A 21,107-nucleotide genomic window follows, 5' to 3' on the forward strand; every position below is an offset into this window, starting at 1 on the left:
CATCTGCATTTGTTTTGTTTTGTTGTTTCTCTATTCCTCCTTTCCCACTTTGCTTTGGGTTGTTTTTTGTTTGTTTTCTTAAAATTCCATTTTATTTTATTTACTGGCTTTTTTAGTGATCCTTTTTGCATTATTTTTATGGTCCTTAGGGATTGCAACATACATGTTACCTTTCCTCAATCTACTTAAGAGTTAGTAATGTAACACTTGTAAAGTTGAAGAACCTTGAAACTGTATATAGTTATACCCTCCCTTACCCTAGTCCTTTATAACCATGCAGGTTATATGGCATAAGAATTGTACCTACAGGGGTGCCTGGATGGCTCAGTTGGTTAAGCATCTGCCTTTAGCTCAGGTCATGATCCCAGAGTCCTGGGATCAAGCGCTGCATCGGGCTCCTTGCTCAGTGGGGAGCCTGCTTCTCCCTCTCCCTCTGCCTGACACTCCCCCTGCTTGTGCGTGCTCTGACAAATAAGTAAAATCTTTAAAAAAAAAGAAAAAGAATTATAGCCAGATTAGTTACAAACTGTACAATACAATGTTATAATTTTTGCTATAAAGGATCACTTGTTCCTGAATATTTTGAGAAAGGGTAAAATTTTCTCTTCTATTTACTTACATTACTATTTTTAATGTTTTGAATTTCCATCTAGTATAATTTCCCTTCCAGCCAAAGAATTTCAGCATTTTTGTAGTGTAGCCCTGTTGGTGATGAATTCTCTTAGTTTTCTTTTATCTGAAAGTGTCTTTATTTTGCCTTCATTCTTGAAGTATATTTTTGCTGAATTTTAGGTCAATTTTTTTTCTCTCTTTAGTGATTTAAAGTTGGCATTCCATTGTCTTCAGGCGTCCCCCTTTTTTTTCCATTGTGAAAAGTCAACCAACATTCTTATCTTTACTTTCCCTTAGGTAGCCTGACATTTTTCTCTTGTTGCCTTCAAAATTTTCCTTTTATCTTTAGCCTTCAGCAGACTGACCATGACATACCTAGCTTTGCCTTTTTTTTTTTTTTAACCTGTTCAGAGTTTGCTGAGCTTCTTGTATTTCAAAATTTTGTATATTTTTGCACTCATACAGTTCACTTGTATTTCTCAAATACAATTTTTTCCCAAATTGTCCAGTATAACCCGTTAGTAAGTTATAAAGTAAATTTAGTGAGGATCAGCATTAAAACAAGGAATGAACATTCTGAAATTGAAACTATTACAGTGTATCTCAGTTAGTAAAGGTACCATTATGTGAAACTTTTGTTCAGTTATGTGTGTCCTGGGTCATAATGCAAAATATATTTATAACTGCAAAATATATTTATGTTGTATATATATAATATATAACCGTGGTCCTGGTACAAAGTTTGAAAACCATGCATTGTCTCTGCCCCTTAACATTTGCTTCCCATTGTAACCTTCCCCTGGGCAACACTCGAATTCTCTAGAAAACTGTGTGAGTTAAATCAATTTCAGTATTTCCTGTTGAAGCCTTTCTAATCATTGCGTTTGTTCAGCAAGTTGGGGGTTGTGGGGGGAGTCTTTGGTCTTCACTTCACTCTGGCCTGGGACCTTAGAGTGTTCTTCCTACTTAGACTCTTTAATCTTCTTCTTCTTCTTCTTCTTTTTTTTATCTGTATTTTTATCCCTTATCTACCAGAAAAGTGTTTTTGTTCTATCCGATACGCCATTCTTATTTATTATTGTAAGATACTAAGACTTCTTTTTGTCATAAAGATGGGGAGGCATCACACTGGGAGACCATTAGCCAAACTTCCCAGCATGTTATTTAACTTAAGACTCCATTTCCTCCTCAGTAAAATGAGGAATACCACCACTTTCTCATAGAATGATTGTGAGGATTAACTTGTACAGTGCACATAAATTACTCAGACCGAAATTCTGTAATATTCTTTTTTACCCTTGACATTTATCTCCTTACCTGAGAGCTGGATTCTAGATCTCACTTATCCTTGAGAATATTACCATATGATACTTCCATATCTATTGCTTTGTACTAATAATGCTGTGCTGTAAGTGCTTATTTCTGTACTCGCCTTTAAGATTTTTGAGGGTAGAGATAGCTTGCCTTGTTCATCCGTACCCACCTTTAAGATTTTTGAGGGTAGAGAGAGCTTGCCTTGTTCGTCTTAATCACAAATGTTAAAGTCAGGCATAAAATGAACTCAATAAATGTTGAATTGTTGAATCATCAGATTTGCGTAGCTGTTCTTTGCAAAATTTAGGTACCCAGGAATATGGGAACTGGAGTGGGAGTGGGGGGAGACTGAACAATTTGGAAGGGGAGTTAATACTTTATAGCCAAAAAAGTAGGACAACAAATGCTGGCTCTTACCAGTGTTTACTAGGACAAATTACTTAACTTCATAGGACCTTAATTTCCTAATCTATAACATAAGCAAGAAAAAGCCCAGGTCGGTAGTGTCATGTGTTTTTTGAGACCTTGGTTGCTCAGAAATGCCTTTATAGGTGGGCCCTTTGTAGGTGAAGAGGCGGGAGAAAAGGAATAGATCTCAAGTTCCGCAGTCTGTTCCAAGCTATAAAGTTTTATGATTCTATAATCATTATAAGATAGAGTTCGTTTTTTTTTTTTTCAAAGATTTTATTTATTTATTTGACAGAGAGAGACACAGCGAGAGAGGGAACACAAGCAGGGGGAGCAGGAGAGGGAGAAGCAGGCTTCCCGCCGAGCAGGGAGCCCGATGCGGGGCTCGATGCGGGGCTCGATCCCAGGACCCTGGGATCATGACCTGAGCCGAAGGCAGTTGCTTAATGACTGAGCCACCCAGGCGCCCCTCTTATGGTAGTGTTTTAACCCAAACTTTACTTGGCTATCCATGAAAGTTTTAAGTTGTACACACTCCGTCCCCAACATATACATTTCTGGCCCCAAACATGGGCAGCTTCTACTCTGTGACCCCATACTGATTTTAATAATGCTACTGAAAAAACAATAAAGAAGGTAAATTTCTATAATTACATTTGCAAAATTCATTCTAAATAAAGAATTTTGTATTATCCATGTTCATAGTTTTCCCTATTTAAGGTTACATAAGAATTGACTGTGTCTCAATCTATCAGCTAAGTATTTCATTTTCTTGGAGAGTAATTGGAGGAGTTAGAAGAATCTATAGCTTATGTATGCATGTTGAGGATCGGTTGAAGTTGTGAAAGTATACAGTTGTATAGTTTTCTCCTCACAACTTCAGACATTTCAGTGGGTCTGTAAGTAAAAGTGATGTTAAATGGTTAATGCTCATCTGATTGGCAGCAATTCAAAAATCTGACCATTAGGCTAGATTCTTTCTCACCTTAACCAAGACTGAATTGAACTATAATGATATATTTTGAAAGTTTTTTTTAACCTACTAGGTAAACAAATAATAAAAATTATTGCTGGGTGATATAAATAGTACAAATTTACAAGCATCTCTTTATATCTGCTTTTGTTAACTATGATAGGTGAAGGAAACGGTTTTATCATGACCACAGGAAATCACTAACACAGTTCAGTGGATATTTTTCTGTTTCAACACATAAAATAAGATTTGTGTGTGGCCTGTTGATTATGCCCAACCAAAAAGACAGCGATACAGAACAAGCACCTTAAGTCATGTTTTTAACATCAACCAATATCCTATACCACCACATGATTTATACTTTATTAATCTAGACACCACTGGTGTACATTTAAAGCAACACATTAATTTCCTTTTCTGCTTACAGCAAGAGTATGTGTCATTGTCCATGTTTTTCTCATTGTCCCTTGAATAGGTAAAAACTGTACTAACTAGCATTTGGGAACTAAAGTCTTCTGGTCATGGGCGTACTCCAGTAGCAGCTAAGGACAACGGAGGCATTTGAAAGAAGACGGAGGAATTACAGTTATGCCACAGAGTAGAAACAGCTCTTATTTTGTATTTGGCTTTTTAGTAAATGTTCTTTGAACTTGATTTCCCTCTTACTGTACAGATGATGTTAAGGAGATTTTTTTCTTCAAAGAAAACATTTAAAATAAACTCTGTTACTTCATGCTTTTAAAAAGCATTTAGCTCTTTTCTGTTGATGATGTTTTGTTATATAGACTCAGGTTGTTGATGATAATATCAGAAGATAGGCCTTGGTTTAACTGAAGGATTGATGTTAATACATTGTTAGAGTTGAAATTGTGTGTTTTGTCTTAATTGCTAGAATTCCCTATCACTGAGCAGGGATAAAGGAATCTGAAAAAGACCTTAAGTTAATCATGCAGTTGAAACTAACGAAACTCATACTCTATCCCCCTTCAGAGTTTGTCACCCCTGACTTAGTTCACATTGGGCACCAGTCTTTCAAAATGATGCATTATTTATGAGTTTAGCCATCACATGCCTTCAATACCGTGATCGTCATCATGATACAAAATGTGAAGCCGAGAGCAGGACTCGTTGAAAATGGCCCTGGGTGTTGGTTCACTTCAGTTGCCTCGACAGTGAACCAACCACCTGGTACTACTTCTGTTCGCCTCCCCCGGCAGAAGTATCTGCCCCCAGGTTTAGCCTCCTTCCAGACTAGTGGCTTCCTTCTTACTCCTGCAGGTACCCGATGGTCTCCACATGCCAGGCAGGTGGTTTCCAGCTGTCACCAAAATTTAGAAAGCTTGTTCTTCCACTAGTAAGAGGGTTCTCCTTTTTGTACCGGAAGGGAGAAAGATAGGGTGACACTTAAAGATTGGCTCTGTTAGAAATTAGGGGATATGAATGGAAAGAGTCAAAAAAGGAGAATTATAGTGAGTTATAATAAGCAAACAAATTTTGTTCTGTTGTGTTTTTTTGCAGAGCAGCTTCTGTCATAGTGAAAAAAAGCCCTTCCAGAGGACCATGGCATTTGTCCTGCAATATTAGAGGCAGGACTGACAGTGGTCAGGTCATTAGAAGGCACAAACATAGTTAGTCACCGAAGAACTTGTCTGTGAATTATGGCCCCTCTTTTTGACTGATACAGTCAAAGTAACACTTTAGAGGAAGAATACGAGATAATATTCTATTAGGTGTATAATCAAAATTCTGACATTCACCACAGGTTAACAAGAGGAGCAGGGTTCTTTTTTTTTTTTTTTAAAGATTTTATTTATTTGACAGAGAGAGAGACAGCGAGAGAGGGAACACAAGCAGGGGGAGTGGGAGAGGGAGAAGCAGGCCTCCCATGGAGCAGGGAGCCTGATGTGGGGCTCCATCCCAGGCTCCTGGGATCATGACCTGAGCCAAAGTCTGATGCTTAACGACTGAGCCACCGAGGCGCCCCGAGGAGCAGTGTTCTGATAAGAACTATGTCAGATCATTGGCTAAAAATAAATCGACTGGGGACGCCTGGGTGGCTCAGTCGGTTGAACATCTGCCTTCGGCTCAGGTCATGATCTCAGGGTCCTGGGATCGAGTCCCGCATCGGGCTCCCTGCTCAGCAGGGAGCCTGCTTCTCCCTCTGCTTGCTGCTCTCCCTGCTTGTGCACGTTCGCGCGCTCTCGCTGACAAATAAATAAATAAATAAAAATCGATTGTGTTGTGGTTCTTACAGAGGTTCACTTTTTAAGCATTCTGCCCTGGGGAAGAGAGGTATCTTCTGTAAAGGTTAAAATCTAGAAAAGATGATTCTAGAGTGTTTTTTCCTCTGTGTTTCAGAGGAGGTTTCAGAATATGTACCACTTAACAGAATAATTAGATGGGCTTTAAAATGTGTCTGTGAGACAAGTGACTGTTCTGTGCATGGCACTGGAAGAAGGCGGAGGAAGTTTTTGTTGCATGAAGAGCAGAAATGGTATCTGCTCAAGACAGTTGTAAAATCCAGGGGTGCCTGGGTGGCTCAGTCGTTGGGCATCTGCCTTCAGCTTAGGTCATGATCCCAAGGCCCTGGAATCGAGCCCCACATCGGGCTCCCTGCTCAGCGGGAAGTCTGCTTCTCCCTCTCCCACTCCCCCTGCTTGTGGTCCCTCTTCGCTGTGTCTCTCTGTCAAATAAATAAATAAAATCTTTAAATAAAAAAAACTAGTTTGATTAGCAGAGATGACAAGCAGATGTGTAAAACAACTTTTTTAAAAGATTTTATTTATTTGACGGAGAGGGGGGCGCACAGGAGCAGAGGGAAAGGGACAAGCAAACTCCCCACTGAGTGTGGAGCCCGATGCAGGGCTGGATCTCAGGACCCTGAGATCAGAACCTGAGCCAAAATCAAGAGTCGGACGCTTAACCCACTGAGCCACCCAGCTGCCCCCAAACAATTTTTTTTAAACTTATATTTTAAGTCATAATGCCTTGTCAGGACCAGAATTTGTGTTTTTCCTCCCAGACTCAGTATTATAAGTGAGCAGGTTCTCTTGTACGTCCCTCCTACCCATATCTCACAGGTGGAGGACATCATACTAATTTGCCTCTCTTAACGCAGGTGACCTTGACACCATGAAGTTCTCTTTACTCTGTATTTTAAGAATCCAGTAATAAGTATCCAGTGAATGATTCTCATTAGAAAGCTAACTAATAGTCCTTGCTGAAAGCATGTAATTGTAGTATGCAGTAGTGTTAAATGTTTATGGTTTGTTTTCTTTTTGTAGAACACAAAGTAATAATAGTGGGACTGGATAATGCAGGGAAAACCACCATTCTTTACCAATTGTAAGTATAGTTATTTACTTAAACAGTTTTCATTATTTTAGTTATTAAAACTAGTTTTATGTAATTAATAAGGTACCATTGTAATATAACGGAAAAGCTCCAACATACGGTTTTGTATTTTACCAAACACAAAATTTGTTTAAAAAGTGAATAAAACTGCTGTATGTTTGCTAAAGCCTTCACAAACACTTGTTTTTTTCTGGCCTTGAAAGAAAGAATTAATATTAAACTAAAATAAATAAAGCACATATAATAGTACTGGAGTGAAGTGATAAAGTGCATTTACTTAATTCTTCCAGAACTGCAGTTCATGTGAATAGATGGATATCTCTAGGAAGCTTATTGCTACTCTCCTGACTAATAGCTCTGAATTGTTGAACGTAGCCAGACTTGTCAAATCAAAAGAAATGAAGATCACCCCTGAAAGTACTGCTTTTCTAGCTTGCAGCAGGGAAAGGCTTGAGACTTCCAGAGAAATACATTAATACTTGCAGGAAATTTTAACAGCCCATCAGTCCACTTGTCCAAGTAGCTCCTGTTATCCTTTCAGTGTTCATGAAACGATCCGTGTTAAGCAGTGGAAATGGATCTGTGTCCCAAGCATTTTAATAAATAGTTATTAGATACAGTGCACTGTTGTTTGGCTCTTATCTCTTTCCACCTCGTCCTAAGTGTATCAGCTGACAGCTCTCCAGAAATACTTCACTTACGCAATGCCTAATGTATTTTTCAGCTACTTTGCTAAAAAGCTCCTAACTTGTGGATTGTTGTTTTAGAGGCGAATAACTACTTGTTTTACTTTAAAATATTCATTCATTGGCCATTATGTATTTAATATGACTTCGCCTTCAAACATCAGATATAAACATTTCAGAAACCTGTCAGTTATTGAAATAATTTTCCATGTAGCTTCAAAAAGATACATAAAACCCAAGAGACAGTACAGTGTAGGCTCCTTCCAACACAGTACCAACTTAACTATAGGCAAATACGTATTTGTTGAATGAATTAATTCATGTATCTCAGCCAATAATTATGGTAATATATGTGGTATGAGCATTGGTGTTCTAAATATATTTATAGTTATTTTAATTAAAATTTTCATTTGCATATAGCCCTATCTTTTTAAGGCTGTAGTTTAGGTTGATAGGCCTGAGTCTCAATTTTCTCACCTAGACAGTCTTCAAAATTACATATAGCCTACTATTCAGTGGTTGATACTTTGCAAGTATTGATGTCACAGTCACCAGCAAACTTGCTCTTTCAGGAAGGGGCACTGGTTCTACTCTGATAACAGGGCATGGTGGTTTTGGAATTTTGGCCACAGAAATACAAACTCACACCGTGGTGTTCCTTTCTCTCCAGATCAAGCCTTTAGTTTATTTATTCCACTAAAAGAAAAAAAAAAAGGTCTTCCTTCAGGAGTTGTTCTTTGTCTAGATATTTGTTTGCACAAATACTCTCTAGGGTTCTAGTTTTTTGTTTTTTGGTTTTTTTAAAAGATTTTATTTATTTATTTGACAGAGAGAAACACAGCGAGAGAGGGAACACAAGCAGGGGGAGTGGGAGAGGGAGAAGCAGGCTTCCCGTGGAGCAGGGAGCCCGATGTGGGACTCGATCCCAGGACCCTGGGACATGACCTGAGCCGAAGGCAGATGCTTAACGACTGAGCCACCCGGGCACCCCTAAGTTTCTAGTTTTGATGCTTATGATTACCATCGGTACAAATGAGGAAGGGTGATTGATACTAAAAATATAGAGATAAAACTTCCTTTGGATTCTCAAGATTTACAGAAGATTTTTTTATGGTGTCTTTCAACAGCTTAATGAATGAAGTGGTTCATACATCTCCAACCATAGGAAGCAACGTTGAAGAGATAGTTGTGAAGAACACTCATTTTCTTATGTGGGATATTGGTGGTCAAGAATCACTGCGCTCATCCTGGAACACGTATTACTCAAACACAGAGGTATCTAAGCTGCCTTCTGAATTTTAATACAGAGAACCAAAGAGTAAACCCAGAAAATAGATAGGCTGTACATGAAGGCATATTGACAGTTGCTTCTCAGTAACATCGTGTTCTGTATGGAATGTGAGGTTTTCAAATAGAAGAGAAAAGGCCAGTAGAAAGAGTAATGTGCACTGTTTGTTGTGGGTTTACCGTAGTGCAGACTCTGAGCTCATCCTCCCAGTAATCCTATTAACATTACTGTTGGAGAAAGTGGAGACTGGGATCAATCAGATAACCTGTCCCAAGATCTCACAGCTTTATGAGGCTCTGGTTAGGGGAGGAATAAAATATTTTAAGCATCATTTAATACAAGATTTTCAAAATTCAAATTTTTGGTGAGATTATATTTTAGTTAAAAAAAATGGATTTACTGCAGCCCCTGCCGACCCCCCTCCCCCCACCCGCCAAATTCTCTGTCAGTTATTTCATTACTTTACTACTTCAGAGCGAACCTGGGAAACAATCTGGACTAGCTTCTATTTCTGTTTTTATTTCTTGTTAGAGGCAGATTTTTTTTAAACAAATGCAGTGCTATTGAGAGATTTATCTTTGAGTATACTAATGTACAATTGCATCCATAATTTCTCTTTACAAACAGGTACATCTAACCAATTATTTTTTTCTAAAATGAAGCCTATTAAAAATTGAGTGGGTGTTTTGAAGGGAGTGTGCAGAGGAGGTGGGGAGTTGCAAAGTTTTGGTGAATAAGTTTCTTTTATGATTATATTGCAGTCGCGTGAGTATCTGTGTGGATATATTCCACTGCAGTTTGTGACTGTCAAAACCAAATGGCGTATCATAGATCTTTAGCAGTGGTGCTAGCACTTAATTCTTTTTATTTGCAGGGGAAGATAGGATGGTAAGCAAATATGGTTATAGGTTAGCTTAATACATACTTCTATCATAAAATAACATTCCAAAACTAAAACATATTAGAAAGTAAGAGAACAACAACCTTTTAGCATGATTGCAGTTGCCCCTTGAACGATGCAAGGGTTAGGGACACTGACCCACTTACACAGTCCAAAATCCACGTATAACTTGACTCCCCAAAAACTTGACTGATAGCCTACTGTTGACCAGAAGCCTTACCGATAAGAGTGGATTAACACGTGTTTCTTATGTTGTACGGATTATATACTGTATTCTGACAATAAAGTAAGCTAGAGAAAAGAATGTTATTAAGAAAATCATTAAGAGAAAATGCATTTACAGCACTGACTACACAGTTAAAAAATCACGTTTAAGGGGATCTGCTCAGTTCAGACCCATGCTGTTCACCTGTATTTAAGCAGCATAGCTGTTGGTGCCTGTGCAAAGCTCACAAGTAACTGCAGGTGTGAGAGAGAAGAACCATCGGTTCTGATGAGTAGGTTAGAGTTGGTTCTAGCTGATCCATGTATATTTATAGCATTACAAAAGGGTAGTTTCTGAAGTTGTAGAAACTCTAGAAGACTTAGCATGGGTCCAGAAAGAAAGAAATACGTTATTAATGACACCATTTGCATGAAATGTTTTTTTAATAAACTCTTTCTATAAGAATTTCAGAATTGCTACACAAAGACCCTTTGGCCTTTACTGCAGCACCCCAGCATAGCACCTAGCCTTTGCAATCTTAGATGCCGGGTAGGGATCCTGTCTATGTGGTGTTTCCCTCATGGCTTTGTTCACCGGCATCAGCTTCTTAAATTCCTTACCTTGATGAGTCCGCCAAAAGCCAAAAGCGGAAGGTCTCTGTCACATTGCAAGGAGTTCAGCTGTTGGCAGATGCCTGACACACCCCTCTCAGTAGAGTCACTTCCCCATATTCACTTTGCCATGTTTCTTACCTTTCTTCCTTCTAGTCTCTTCCCTTTTATCCCCTTTGAAGCCATTCACATTTTATATGCAGATCACTCTAGTTGTCTCTGCCGAATTTTAAGGTCTTCTGAACAATCTGGTGTCACCCTCTCTCTCTCCATTTAGTCTGTGTCATTCCTTTATTACGACCTTTAGCATCGCTTTAATCTCACTTCTTAACTTTTTCTTCTAAGATATTCAATTAGGGGCCCTTTGCACTATATCTTCTTATTTTTCTTACCAAAGATCCTTTTATTTTTAATGTATAAGACCCACCTTTTTTCATACACACCTTTACCAGCAGCTTTCTCCAGTCCTCTTAGCTTGCTCCTCTTTCATTTCGCCTGCATCCCTTCTAGCATATTAACCCCTAAGTAGGTATGTTTCTAGTTAGCACATTTTTTCTGGGGCTTTTATTGTTGATCTTGTTATGATAAAATGTCTTGTTCATTAGTTGTTTTTTTTTAATTTGTTTCTCTTTTTCTTTCAAGCTGTGTGCTCCTTTCTAATAGGCAGGAGGCTGTCTGAAACCAAAATAATTACTGATTGCTTAAATGAGCAATTATAGAGTACTTTCAAGTTTTAGTAAAAGTTATTTAAATTACCATGACTTTTTCTTTGAAAATTATTTTTTATTACCTGCATTTAAAAATAAATCTTAGTGTTACAGAGTATTATGTATTAAGACATCACCTTTTTAAAATAAACTTTGGGCATAGTTTTTATTTGTTGAAATTATGAGTTATTTTCTTATTAACATTTGGATTTTACAGTATAATATAAACTCTTTATGATGAAAAAGCAGTAGACCAGTTTATGGTAATGATGATGTCATGTGAAGAAAGTACTCTCACTTGAGAGTTTTGCAGAAAACTTGAAGATTTCATTCAATTTTCTTTCTTTTTGATTGTCTTCTAGTTCATCATTCTTGTTGTTGACAGCATTGACAGGGAACGACTAGCCATTACAAAAGAAGAATTGTACAGAATGTTGGCTCATGAGGTAAATTTTGAAAGCAAACTTAAACCATGGAGTAAGGTATCTGTATACTGGTGCTTTTTTACAAAGATTATGGGCTTTGCTGTTGGTTATTTCATCATTAACAGAATTTTATACTTTGATTAAAGTTTTTTTTTTTTTTTTTTAGGATTTTATTTATTTGACAGAGAGAGACACAACGAGAGAGGGAACACAAGCAGGGGGAGTGGGAGAGGGAGAAGCAGGCTTCCTGTTGAGCAGGGAGCCCAATGCGGGGCTCGATCCCAGGACCCTGGAATCATGACCTGAGCTGAAGGCAGACGCTTAAAGACTGAGCCACCCAGGCGCCCCTTGATGAAAGTCTTAGAGTCAGAAAGTTTCATTACATTTTCAAACTTGAAAAAGCTCAACACGTTAATTTGTAGAGTATTACTGTTATTGACAAGATTTTTCAAAGTTTAAACCACTTATTCAAGCCTTAAAGAGTCTGATAAATTAAAGCAAGAAAGAGGAAAATTTAAGTGGTTTTTTTCCCAAGAGTTTATAATAACTGAAAATTCTTTAGTGAATAGTATGAGATCACTTAATTCTATTTCAGATATACAAAAGACTTAGATAATAAAACACATTTGTCCACCATCCATTCAGTATAAGATACGAAATATCTTATGTGACCACCAATCTCATTTTCTTCCTTTCTCTCAATTCTGAAAGAATTACATTATCCTAAAAGTAGTGATTATCAATCCCATGTATATGTTTATACTTTACCTACATTTTTATTTGTCAGTTGATTTATATTTCATTGTTCATAAACTCTTATATAATGATAAAGATTTTTTTTCCCCTGTAACTCAGTTTTGGGGTTTTTTTGCACAATATTGTGATTATCCATGTCAGTACATAGAGCTTTAGTTCATTGTTTTTGATATGTTGTAGTGTATGATTAAACTACAATTGATCTATTCTTTTTTTTTTTTTTGATCTTCTATTAATGAACATTTAGGTTATTTCTAAATTTTGATAGTATGAACAATTCTACAGTGAATATTAATGAATGCAGTTAGTCTATACCAATACTAATAAGTAAAATAAGTATTACCCAGCCCTTACCGTCAGTCCTCTTCTTTAAATTTGGAGAAATTCTGTAGTATTTGGTAACATATTACCATATTTGCCCAGTAGAGTATTGCTCATAGAGTTTTAAATCCGTGTTTAAGATGCATGTTTATTTTACTTTTAGTTTGACCCCTTTGGCCCAACAATATAAAATAACTTTTGATTATCTGGCTTATGTTAATAAGCCTATCTCTGTTAGAGTCAATCATTAAATCTCTGTTATTTGAGAAAATTTTCATTTCAATACAACTTTTATTTATTTTTTTGAGTTTTTATTTTTTAAGTAAGCTCTAGGCCCAGCATGGGGCTTGAACTCACAACCCCGAGATCAGGAGTTGTGTGTTCTACTGACTGAGCCAGCCAGGCAGCTCTCAATAAAATTTTTAAATTAAATATTACTGCCTAATCATTGAAAGTAGAAGGATTACTCAGAGTAGAAGGATTTCATTATAACTGTCCAGTTGGGCATATCTGACCTTTCTGATGTATTAGTTTAATTTGAATCGTGGTATTTCATGTATTAGAAATATTTCATATTGATTGCAGGATCTACGGAAGGCTGCAGTCCTTATCTTTGCAAATAAACAGGATATGAAAGGGTGCATGACAGCAGCTGAAATCTCTAAATACCTCACCCTTAGTTCAATTAAGGATCATCCATGGCACATTCAGTCCTGCTGTGCTTTAACAGGAGAAGGGTAAGTGCTAAACGATAGGAGGGGAGGTATGACTTCTTTCAAATTTCTATCAACTTTTCTTCTTTGATCCTGTTCCCTTTTTTGTTCTTAAAGATAGTTTTTATATTGTATTTCAATTTTATAGGGTGGAAATTATTTTAGTCTGTTACTGTTGTTAAGTTACAGTTTCGCAGAGTTATTGACACATTTTTGTAACTTTTATTATAAACAAAATGTTTTACCAGAAAAAGTCAATAACAAACATTTGAATTAAGTTGTCCCAATCCAGATTTTTAGTTGCTGTTCATTTCTTGCTTATATCATTGACTAGCTGGGGGTGAGGGGGGAGCAACCGGAATGTTGCCTGAATTAAAGAGGAAGCTTCAAAGAAATTTCACATTTTCTATAAAGGCTTAATTAAGCATGAGCTCTCAGCTTTCCACAAGAGTACATCTCCTTTCTAATTAGGAGTTCTTTCAGGGGGGCTTACTTCGAAAGAGGAAACATTGGAGATAAATGCTTCTTAGAGTATATTTTTCTTTCCTAAGAACTTGAGTTTGGATAGAGTAGGCCAAAGAGAACCCAGCATGTTAGACATGACTTATCCAGTTGATTTCCAGGAGTTTATTTATCCTCTAATCAACCTGTCCTTCTTAGTTATGCTCATATTAGAAATAGCTTGTAATATAATAGTAGATGTAGACTTTTTTGACTTATGCTTCTGCGACTGGGCCATAAGCATTCCATTCTTTAGAATTTAGGAGGGTAGGGCAGAGTTCCTGTTGTCTTTCTATAGTGGCTTCAGTTTTTTTTTTTTTTTTAAAGATTTTATTTATTTATTTGACAGAGAGCGAGAGCAGGAACACAAGCAGGGGGAGCGGGAGAGGGAGAAGCAGGCTTCCCGCGGAGCAGGGAACCCGATGTGGGGCTCGATCCCAGAACCCTGGGATCATGACCCGAGCCGAAGGCAGACGCTTAATGACTGAGCCACCGAGGCGCCCTGGTGGTTTCAGTTTTAATCTTAAAAGGACGAGAGGAGTATTTGCAATCTTGATGGTAAAACTGCCCAAGCGGTTATCTTCAAGATGAGACTGAAACCATTTCCCAATTACTCAACTAATCTGATTACCATCATTTTGTCTAAGTGAATCTTCCGCTTAAAAATTGCACTTCTTATGGTGATACTTACATATTTCACTTACCTGTATAAATCATTATTGCAGTATCAACATTTGGGTAAGATTTAAAAATACTAAGTATGCTTTCAATTATAAATAATTCCATTTTGAAAATACTTCTATCTTTTGTTTCAGGTTATGCCAAGGTCTAGAGTGGATGACCTCCCGGATCGGTGTGAGATAACTTTTTGCTTGGAAAGAGACTGCTCTATTTATTCTGTGACATGAACATTTTCCTAGTACCTTTGGCTGCTAAGGCAGCAGCATGTTTAATTTATAACAACACAAACCTCTATGAGCAACACTTGAATCAAGTGCAGCTGAACTGGAACATAAAAAGATTTTTTCTTAACTTTTTTTTAATGCACTAATCTTCAGTTGGACGAACATAATGTATAACTATGTTTTCAGCAACATAATTCTTCTGACTGCTGATTCTAATTATTCAATGACTGCCTTGTAAGAAATGTTTGTCATATGTTTAATGTTTTCTGAAGTATTGTAATAACTTTAATGACCAATTTCTTGACCACCCCCTTTCCCTACCAGATAATTACTGGTTTGACAAAGTAGTAGTGGAAATCATCAGGTACTGCTTGCAAACTTAACCAGCACTAACTTTTGCTCCCTCTTCAAACCACTGATCTTTTGGACAGAACTTATTATAGAGAAAGAAATCTGGCTAGAAGTTAGATATGTGTGCGTGTGTGTGTGTGTGTGTGTGTATATATATACACGGAAGACTGACCATCATGAGACCTGCTTTTAAGTTAATTTCTCCCACATTATTACAAGTCATGAAATAATTTTAAGTTACTATTAGCATGGAAATTAAGTAGGCTGTTTATCTAAAAGAATTAAATTCACTTTTCTGCCTCCAACACAGGATTAGTTTTGGCTAAAAACTAATCAAGGAAAAATATTTGAAAGCCCAACTTTGATGGTAAATATTTTGGATAAATCTGATAATTTTAAAAATGTCACATTATTCAACACATACATTAACTATCGGAAATTATTAAAGGATACCAGCACTACTATCAAAACAAGACACTTGGAATATATTTTACTATCAATTATAAGCAACTTTATTATCAGCAAAAAGTTCAACTATTCCATTTGCAAGGGAGAGCACATCTGCTTTGGGCAATAGCTAAAGCAGAAGTACAAACATTTCGTTTCTTAAAAATTTGAAATTGTGTGAATTTGAATAGTGTTTCTACCACCAGCAGTATGTTACTTAGAAAACCATATGACTTTTCCATAAATCTATCTTAGGTTATAGTGTAATAGGCTTAAAACAGTTGCCATCTTTATAGAACATGATGTTCTGAAGTCTTTTCCTGGGTTACAGGAAACTGCTGAATTTAATCCTAGCTTTTAAAGTATTACTAGGAGATTGAAAGTTAACTCTAACATCTTATAAATTAAAAAATAGGAAGAAAAAGTCATAATCTATCAAAAGTCTATTACATATCATTCAAAAGTTTTCAAGGCAGTTGTCTTAATATAAGCAGTAATATAAATAGTGTGAGGACAAGTAATTTTGATCCTCTATTTCAAATGTGTGATTTTGCTATAATGAAAGGGATAAAATGCATACTTAGAGAATAATACTTCATTTTTGCAGTATTTTTTTTTCATTTGGGTCAAAAATAGGATTCAGTGTTCATAAGAGTATCAGAATACCTGTTCAAAAGTGGTATTTTAATTTTAATATTTTTTATTGTAAATTGGTTTTACTTTTGCTCTGTTTTCAGGTATACTTGATTTATTATATTTAGTCTAATTTAGTTGAATGTGGTAACATTTTCTTTCTATTTAGTGGTAGCACACCCCCTAGAACTGAAAAATGACCAGAGGAAGGCTTTCTGGACTTTGGGAAATAGCGGTTTATTAACCTTGTCTTGAACCTTTTTCTTAGTGATTCTATACCAGGTAGAGAGTAAATTTTGTTTTTAATAAAATCCATAATCTAGAACATGAGAGCAAAGCAAACATAAATCAATATGGATGCTTTGTGGTATGTGTTTGGGGCAGGGGGCAGGAGGAATTATGAAGATACCATTTACCTAAAGCACACTTTGCCAGAGTTTCTATCTTGGTTACAGAGTTTAGCCATAAATACTGAAGATAATTCTCTTAGCTCCATCCTGAGAAAACATATTTAATACCCCTGTATCCATTCTTATTATGAAATTTATCTTATATCTAGTAAGATTGGCTGGTTCAGTTTTCTTCTATCAAATTATACGGTTATTTTTTTATATTACCACATCAGCATTATACTGAAAGTGTTTTTAATAGTTGATTGTATTTTGTCAAACAACTACTAGTATAGATTCAAGTTTGCTGTTTAATTTTTTAAAATACAATTTATTTTCTAAATTTTTTAAAAAAGCATTTTGTTAGTTTGGGATTAGAAATGGTTTATGTTAGCTGTGTTAAAAATGAAATCGACATCCCACTAGTTTTTGTGGTAATGATTGGGAAAAGTTCAAATAGGAAATTCATGTAAAACTTTTTAAAGGTGTTTTATAGGTTCTCATTAGAGATTTCCTGTTACAGTGATATGAAAACTGATTATCCTTTACTCCAAGAGAATGTTTTGTTTGACCCAAGCGGGTATCTAATACTAAAGCATTGATTCTGACATGCATTGTCAATTAACTATAAGATACTATCTGATGAAAAATGTAAATTTGTAATTAGTGCCTTTATTCACATTTCGAGATGAGTTCTCAATTTTGTACTATACCTGTTCTTTAGAAGTCAGATTAACAGCTGATTAACTTGACAATGAACTAATTCGAGATTCACCCTACCCGCCAACCCTTCAGTTGCCTAGCAAAGTTTCTAGTACCTAGTGGAAAGCAAGGGACCCACCCACATTCCTTTTGGGAGATTTTTCTAGATTTTATTTTTATTTTGAGGATGAAGAAATGAAAGTTTAACAAATCTTTTCAATATTTTATTAGAACTGAAATGTAACTGCCACCCAAATATGGCATTTTTCTTCATTTTGAACACTTTCTTCATATTTAAGCCCAGTGTTCTTACTGCAGCGCATTTGGGAACTCTTAGAATTAACAGGCCCTTTTATATGGGAATATACTACATAATTTGTATTGTTAGTGTAATTTAATTCCTTAAAATCTGAAATAATATATATATATAATCTATTGGAAAACTCGTGGTTAAATACATAATTTTTGCTTTTAGGTTCTGTGTTAGGTGTGCTTAAAGGTATAATTTTATTCTGTATTCATTAGAAGAAAGATAATAAATTCAAGTTTTATTGTTAAGAATAATTTTTAAATGGGCACTTACCCTTATAGCCAAAGTCATTTTGTTTAAGCATAAATTAACTTTTATTTTCTATAGCATAAAGAGAAAATAATTATTTTCCTATGGAAACAGTGAGTGATACAGGCAGTGCTGTAAACAATATTCTCTGAAGAGCTATGGGGAGTCAACAAAGCAAAGAAAATTTTAAAACAAATCTTTATATTTTTAAAAATCTTTGGTGTAGTATCTTAGGACAAATTAGAAATAGAATTGTTTGTGACTAGCACTCATTTAATTCTTAGCTATGTAAAACTATATCAGTAGAAAAATGTAGTGGTATTATGCCTATGGATGGGTAAATTCCATTGACATTTATATTTGAAGACCAACTTCATGAGTCTAATCTTTTCATCTGTGGCTTTGGATCCAAAATATTTTATATCCAGTTCAATTCTAAAGGATCTTTTATATTTTGTTGGGATAAAGTCACTTCAAGATGCAGTCTGGTAACTTGTATGTAGTAGAATATTGTGCCGGCTGTCTAAAGAAGTGTATTTGAATCTTAATTTGACCATTACTTGTCTAGTTGAACTTAGGCGGTTACTGTTCATGGCCTTTCTGTTTTTTCCCCCATACTGAGGAACTTAAGCCAACTAGAACTCCTTATCTTTTGGTTTTAAAATCCTGAATCCTTATACACTACATTAAAGTCAAAAAACTAAAAATACTAGGAAAGGACACGTAATAGGAAATTAAATTCACTTTTATCTGTTCTTTGATTCCCACCTCATTATCATTTTGTTCAGTTTATGAATACAATCAAATAAGAAAACAAAGTATCAACTAGTAACAGCTACTTAGCTTCAGTTGAGCTAAGAGCTAATGACAATGCAGAAGAGAAAATAAGCCATATTGCTAAGAAAATGCTTTTAAGCTGCTGATAAAACACCAGTGTTGTGTTTAAAATACTCTCTTCTAGAGTATATCCTGCTTATTTTCCTGGCTTTTACTAATTAGAAGTGGTCGGTTTGTTCAGAGTGTGTTGGCTTTAGATGCTACCCCAAGCTCCCAATGCTGTTTGACTTCTTAGTATTGAAACAATAGTGCAGCCAGGCTGTCAGTATTTTTGCAGACGTCCGTGTAAATCTGAGAGGAGTTTACATTCAAGGTTGGTTCCTTCCGTAATGTCTCATCCTTACTCATTTAGCATTACTGTGAAGCCTGAAATCCAAGGCTCCCAAAAAGTATTTTTTTAAGAGTTCCAGGTGGCCAAAAATAAATAGAGAAGGTCGATCAAAAAAAATTTTTTCTCCATTTTAAAGTAGAAAAAATACTGTGTTCAACAGATCCAAAATCAGTTTTAAATGTATATGATTTGGTAAAATGTTTGGAAAGGTTGACTTGGGGGTATAGAGTCATACCTAGAAACAAATGTCAAAACAGTTGATAGTAAAGATAAACATGAGGTAGAAAAATCTTCAAAAGGATATTAAGTAATAGAAAATGTGAATGAAGACAGTGAATTTCCCTCATTTAAGGCACTTAAAAATTACTAGAAAGTACAGTCTTTTACTGTAGAGCTAGATATCTTACTTTTAAAGTGGCCAAAGGACCAAAGACTGATCAGGTTTTTAGAATTTGTTAGTGTTCTCAGTCACATCCTTTTTACTTTTTTTTTAAACTGGTAACCTACATTGTCTCCTAGAAATGGAGAAATAATAAAATGTGCCGTACATATCTTTTGGAATAGATAACAGAGTTCTAGAAGAATGGAAATGTTCTCTTGCACAAACTTGTAAAATTTTAATTAAAAAGTTACCTCATTTTTCAATCCATAAGGTGCTTTGCTCAAGCTTGTGGGATGTTACACCCATAAATACCCCCTTCACCCAAACTGTGTTTGAAATATGCAAAATTCACAGCTAAGGGGTAGCATTCCTTGGAGATTCTGTTTCGTTTTATTCTTGTTTGCTGCCAGCAGGGTAACGTGGTATAGCAGATTCACTTACTGTCTTCATTAAAGCACACAGGCAAGTGCTCAGCCAATACTTAATTCGTTTCATTAAAAATCAAATAAGGGCAAGGAAGAACCCTAAAATTTGATCGATTATATTATACTGTGACTGTATTTCGTTCCGTGTTTGGAAGATACCAAATGACTGTCATTTGATCTTGGTTGTGCATAATGTATTTGCATATTTTGTCCCTATTCATAAGAGATGATTATTTTAATCCTTTTACATTTTCCCTCAGGAAGTTCAGGGACTTGACAAGCCCCTCTTTTATTCTCTTGGAGTAAACTGTTCAGTGTAGTTATGAAATTTTTAATTTCGATTAAAAAAAGTTTAGCTGCTATTTCGTTAAAAGTGTGGATCATAAAATGATGGTTATGATTTTTTTCCAATTATGTAACAGTTTTAAGTTTTACCCTATTTATCTGTTGCACAGAGCATGGTTTTTAAAAAGAAAAGAAACAAAAACTAAAAGCAATTACCGCCTAGTCCCTGGATTTCTCCTAATCAGAATATAATGGTTATAATCACACATTGCCATCTTCATATAAATTGGTGCTTTAGAGCATTAAAGAGGAAACAGCAGGCCCTGTAAAATATACTTCTTGCTTCAGAATGTAAAACTACTTTAAAGTGTATTTATATTTATGTTCATTTCTTAAGGTTTAAATACGAACTGTTGTTTCTACAAAAGCTGTAACAATATCTTAGCTAATTAGCTTGGTCAAAATAGATGGTATTAATATGGGCAAAATTAGGCATTGGATCTCTCTGTGGGTCCCTTGGTATTGCATAGAAGGGAAAAAAGAATGTCTTTCACACCACCAACTGTGCTTCTTAACCCCAACCAAGCAACTGAAATGTGTGCTATTGGTCTAGTATATAGCATTAATAAAATTAAGAGCAAACCAATTACTTGATGCATTTACATCATCACTTCTTGAAAATGGTTCAAAGCATGTTCTACTAATGGTGGGGCTGTTTAAAGACCTGTTTTAAATTTTTTAATAGCTTCGTTACTGTCATAAAATGCTTTTATATGTTAAGTTTAGGTTGCTGGTACTCAAGAATTTTTTTATTTCTGCAATTATGTTATAATGAGTTGCTTGCATGCCTACTCACCCAAGTAAAAAGGATGCTGTTTGCTCTGGAATGTTCATCTTTTAGACAGGTTTTGGCTCATTTGCAATCATGGTGCAATACAGTGTAACATTCATTTGTTTTCAGTCAGCAGTTTTATTTTTGTCATAATAAATAATTACTTTTCCAATATGACACGAACCCAGTGGTTTCCTTTAAAGGTAAAAATCTGTTTTAACAATCTGTTTGTTGCAAGTGATAGAAAACTACCT

At 35.7% G+C, this 21,107-nt stretch overlaps 1 protein-coding gene across 1 annotated transcript in view; it reads left to right on the forward strand.

The window, feature by feature from the left end:
* Positions 1-21,107, forward strand: part of ARL5B (ADP ribosylation factor like GTPase 5B) — a 27,774-nt gene extending 6,667 nt beyond the window's left edge. Inside the window, exons 2-6 of the mRNA XM_032425776.1 lie at positions 6,592-6,652; positions 8,475-8,622; positions 11,422-11,505; positions 13,147-13,298; positions 14,591-21,107. Coding sequence (XP_032281667.1) covers positions 6,592-6,652; positions 8,475-8,622; positions 11,422-11,505; positions 13,147-13,298; positions 14,591-14,639 — 494 coding nt within the window. The 3' untranslated portion in view covers positions 14,640-21,107. The remainder of the gene's footprint in view (positions 1-6,591; positions 6,653-8,474; positions 8,623-11,421; positions 11,506-13,146; positions 13,299-14,590) is intronic.

This window comes from Phoca vitulina, unplaced genomic scaffold (genome assembly GCF_004348235.1).
Source record: "Phoca vitulina isolate PV1807 unplaced genomic scaffold, GSC_HSeal_1.0 scaffold33, whole genome shotgun sequence".
In the NCBI taxonomy this organism is placed as follows: domain Eukaryota; kingdom Metazoa; phylum Chordata; class Mammalia; order Carnivora; family Phocidae; genus Phoca; species Phoca vitulina.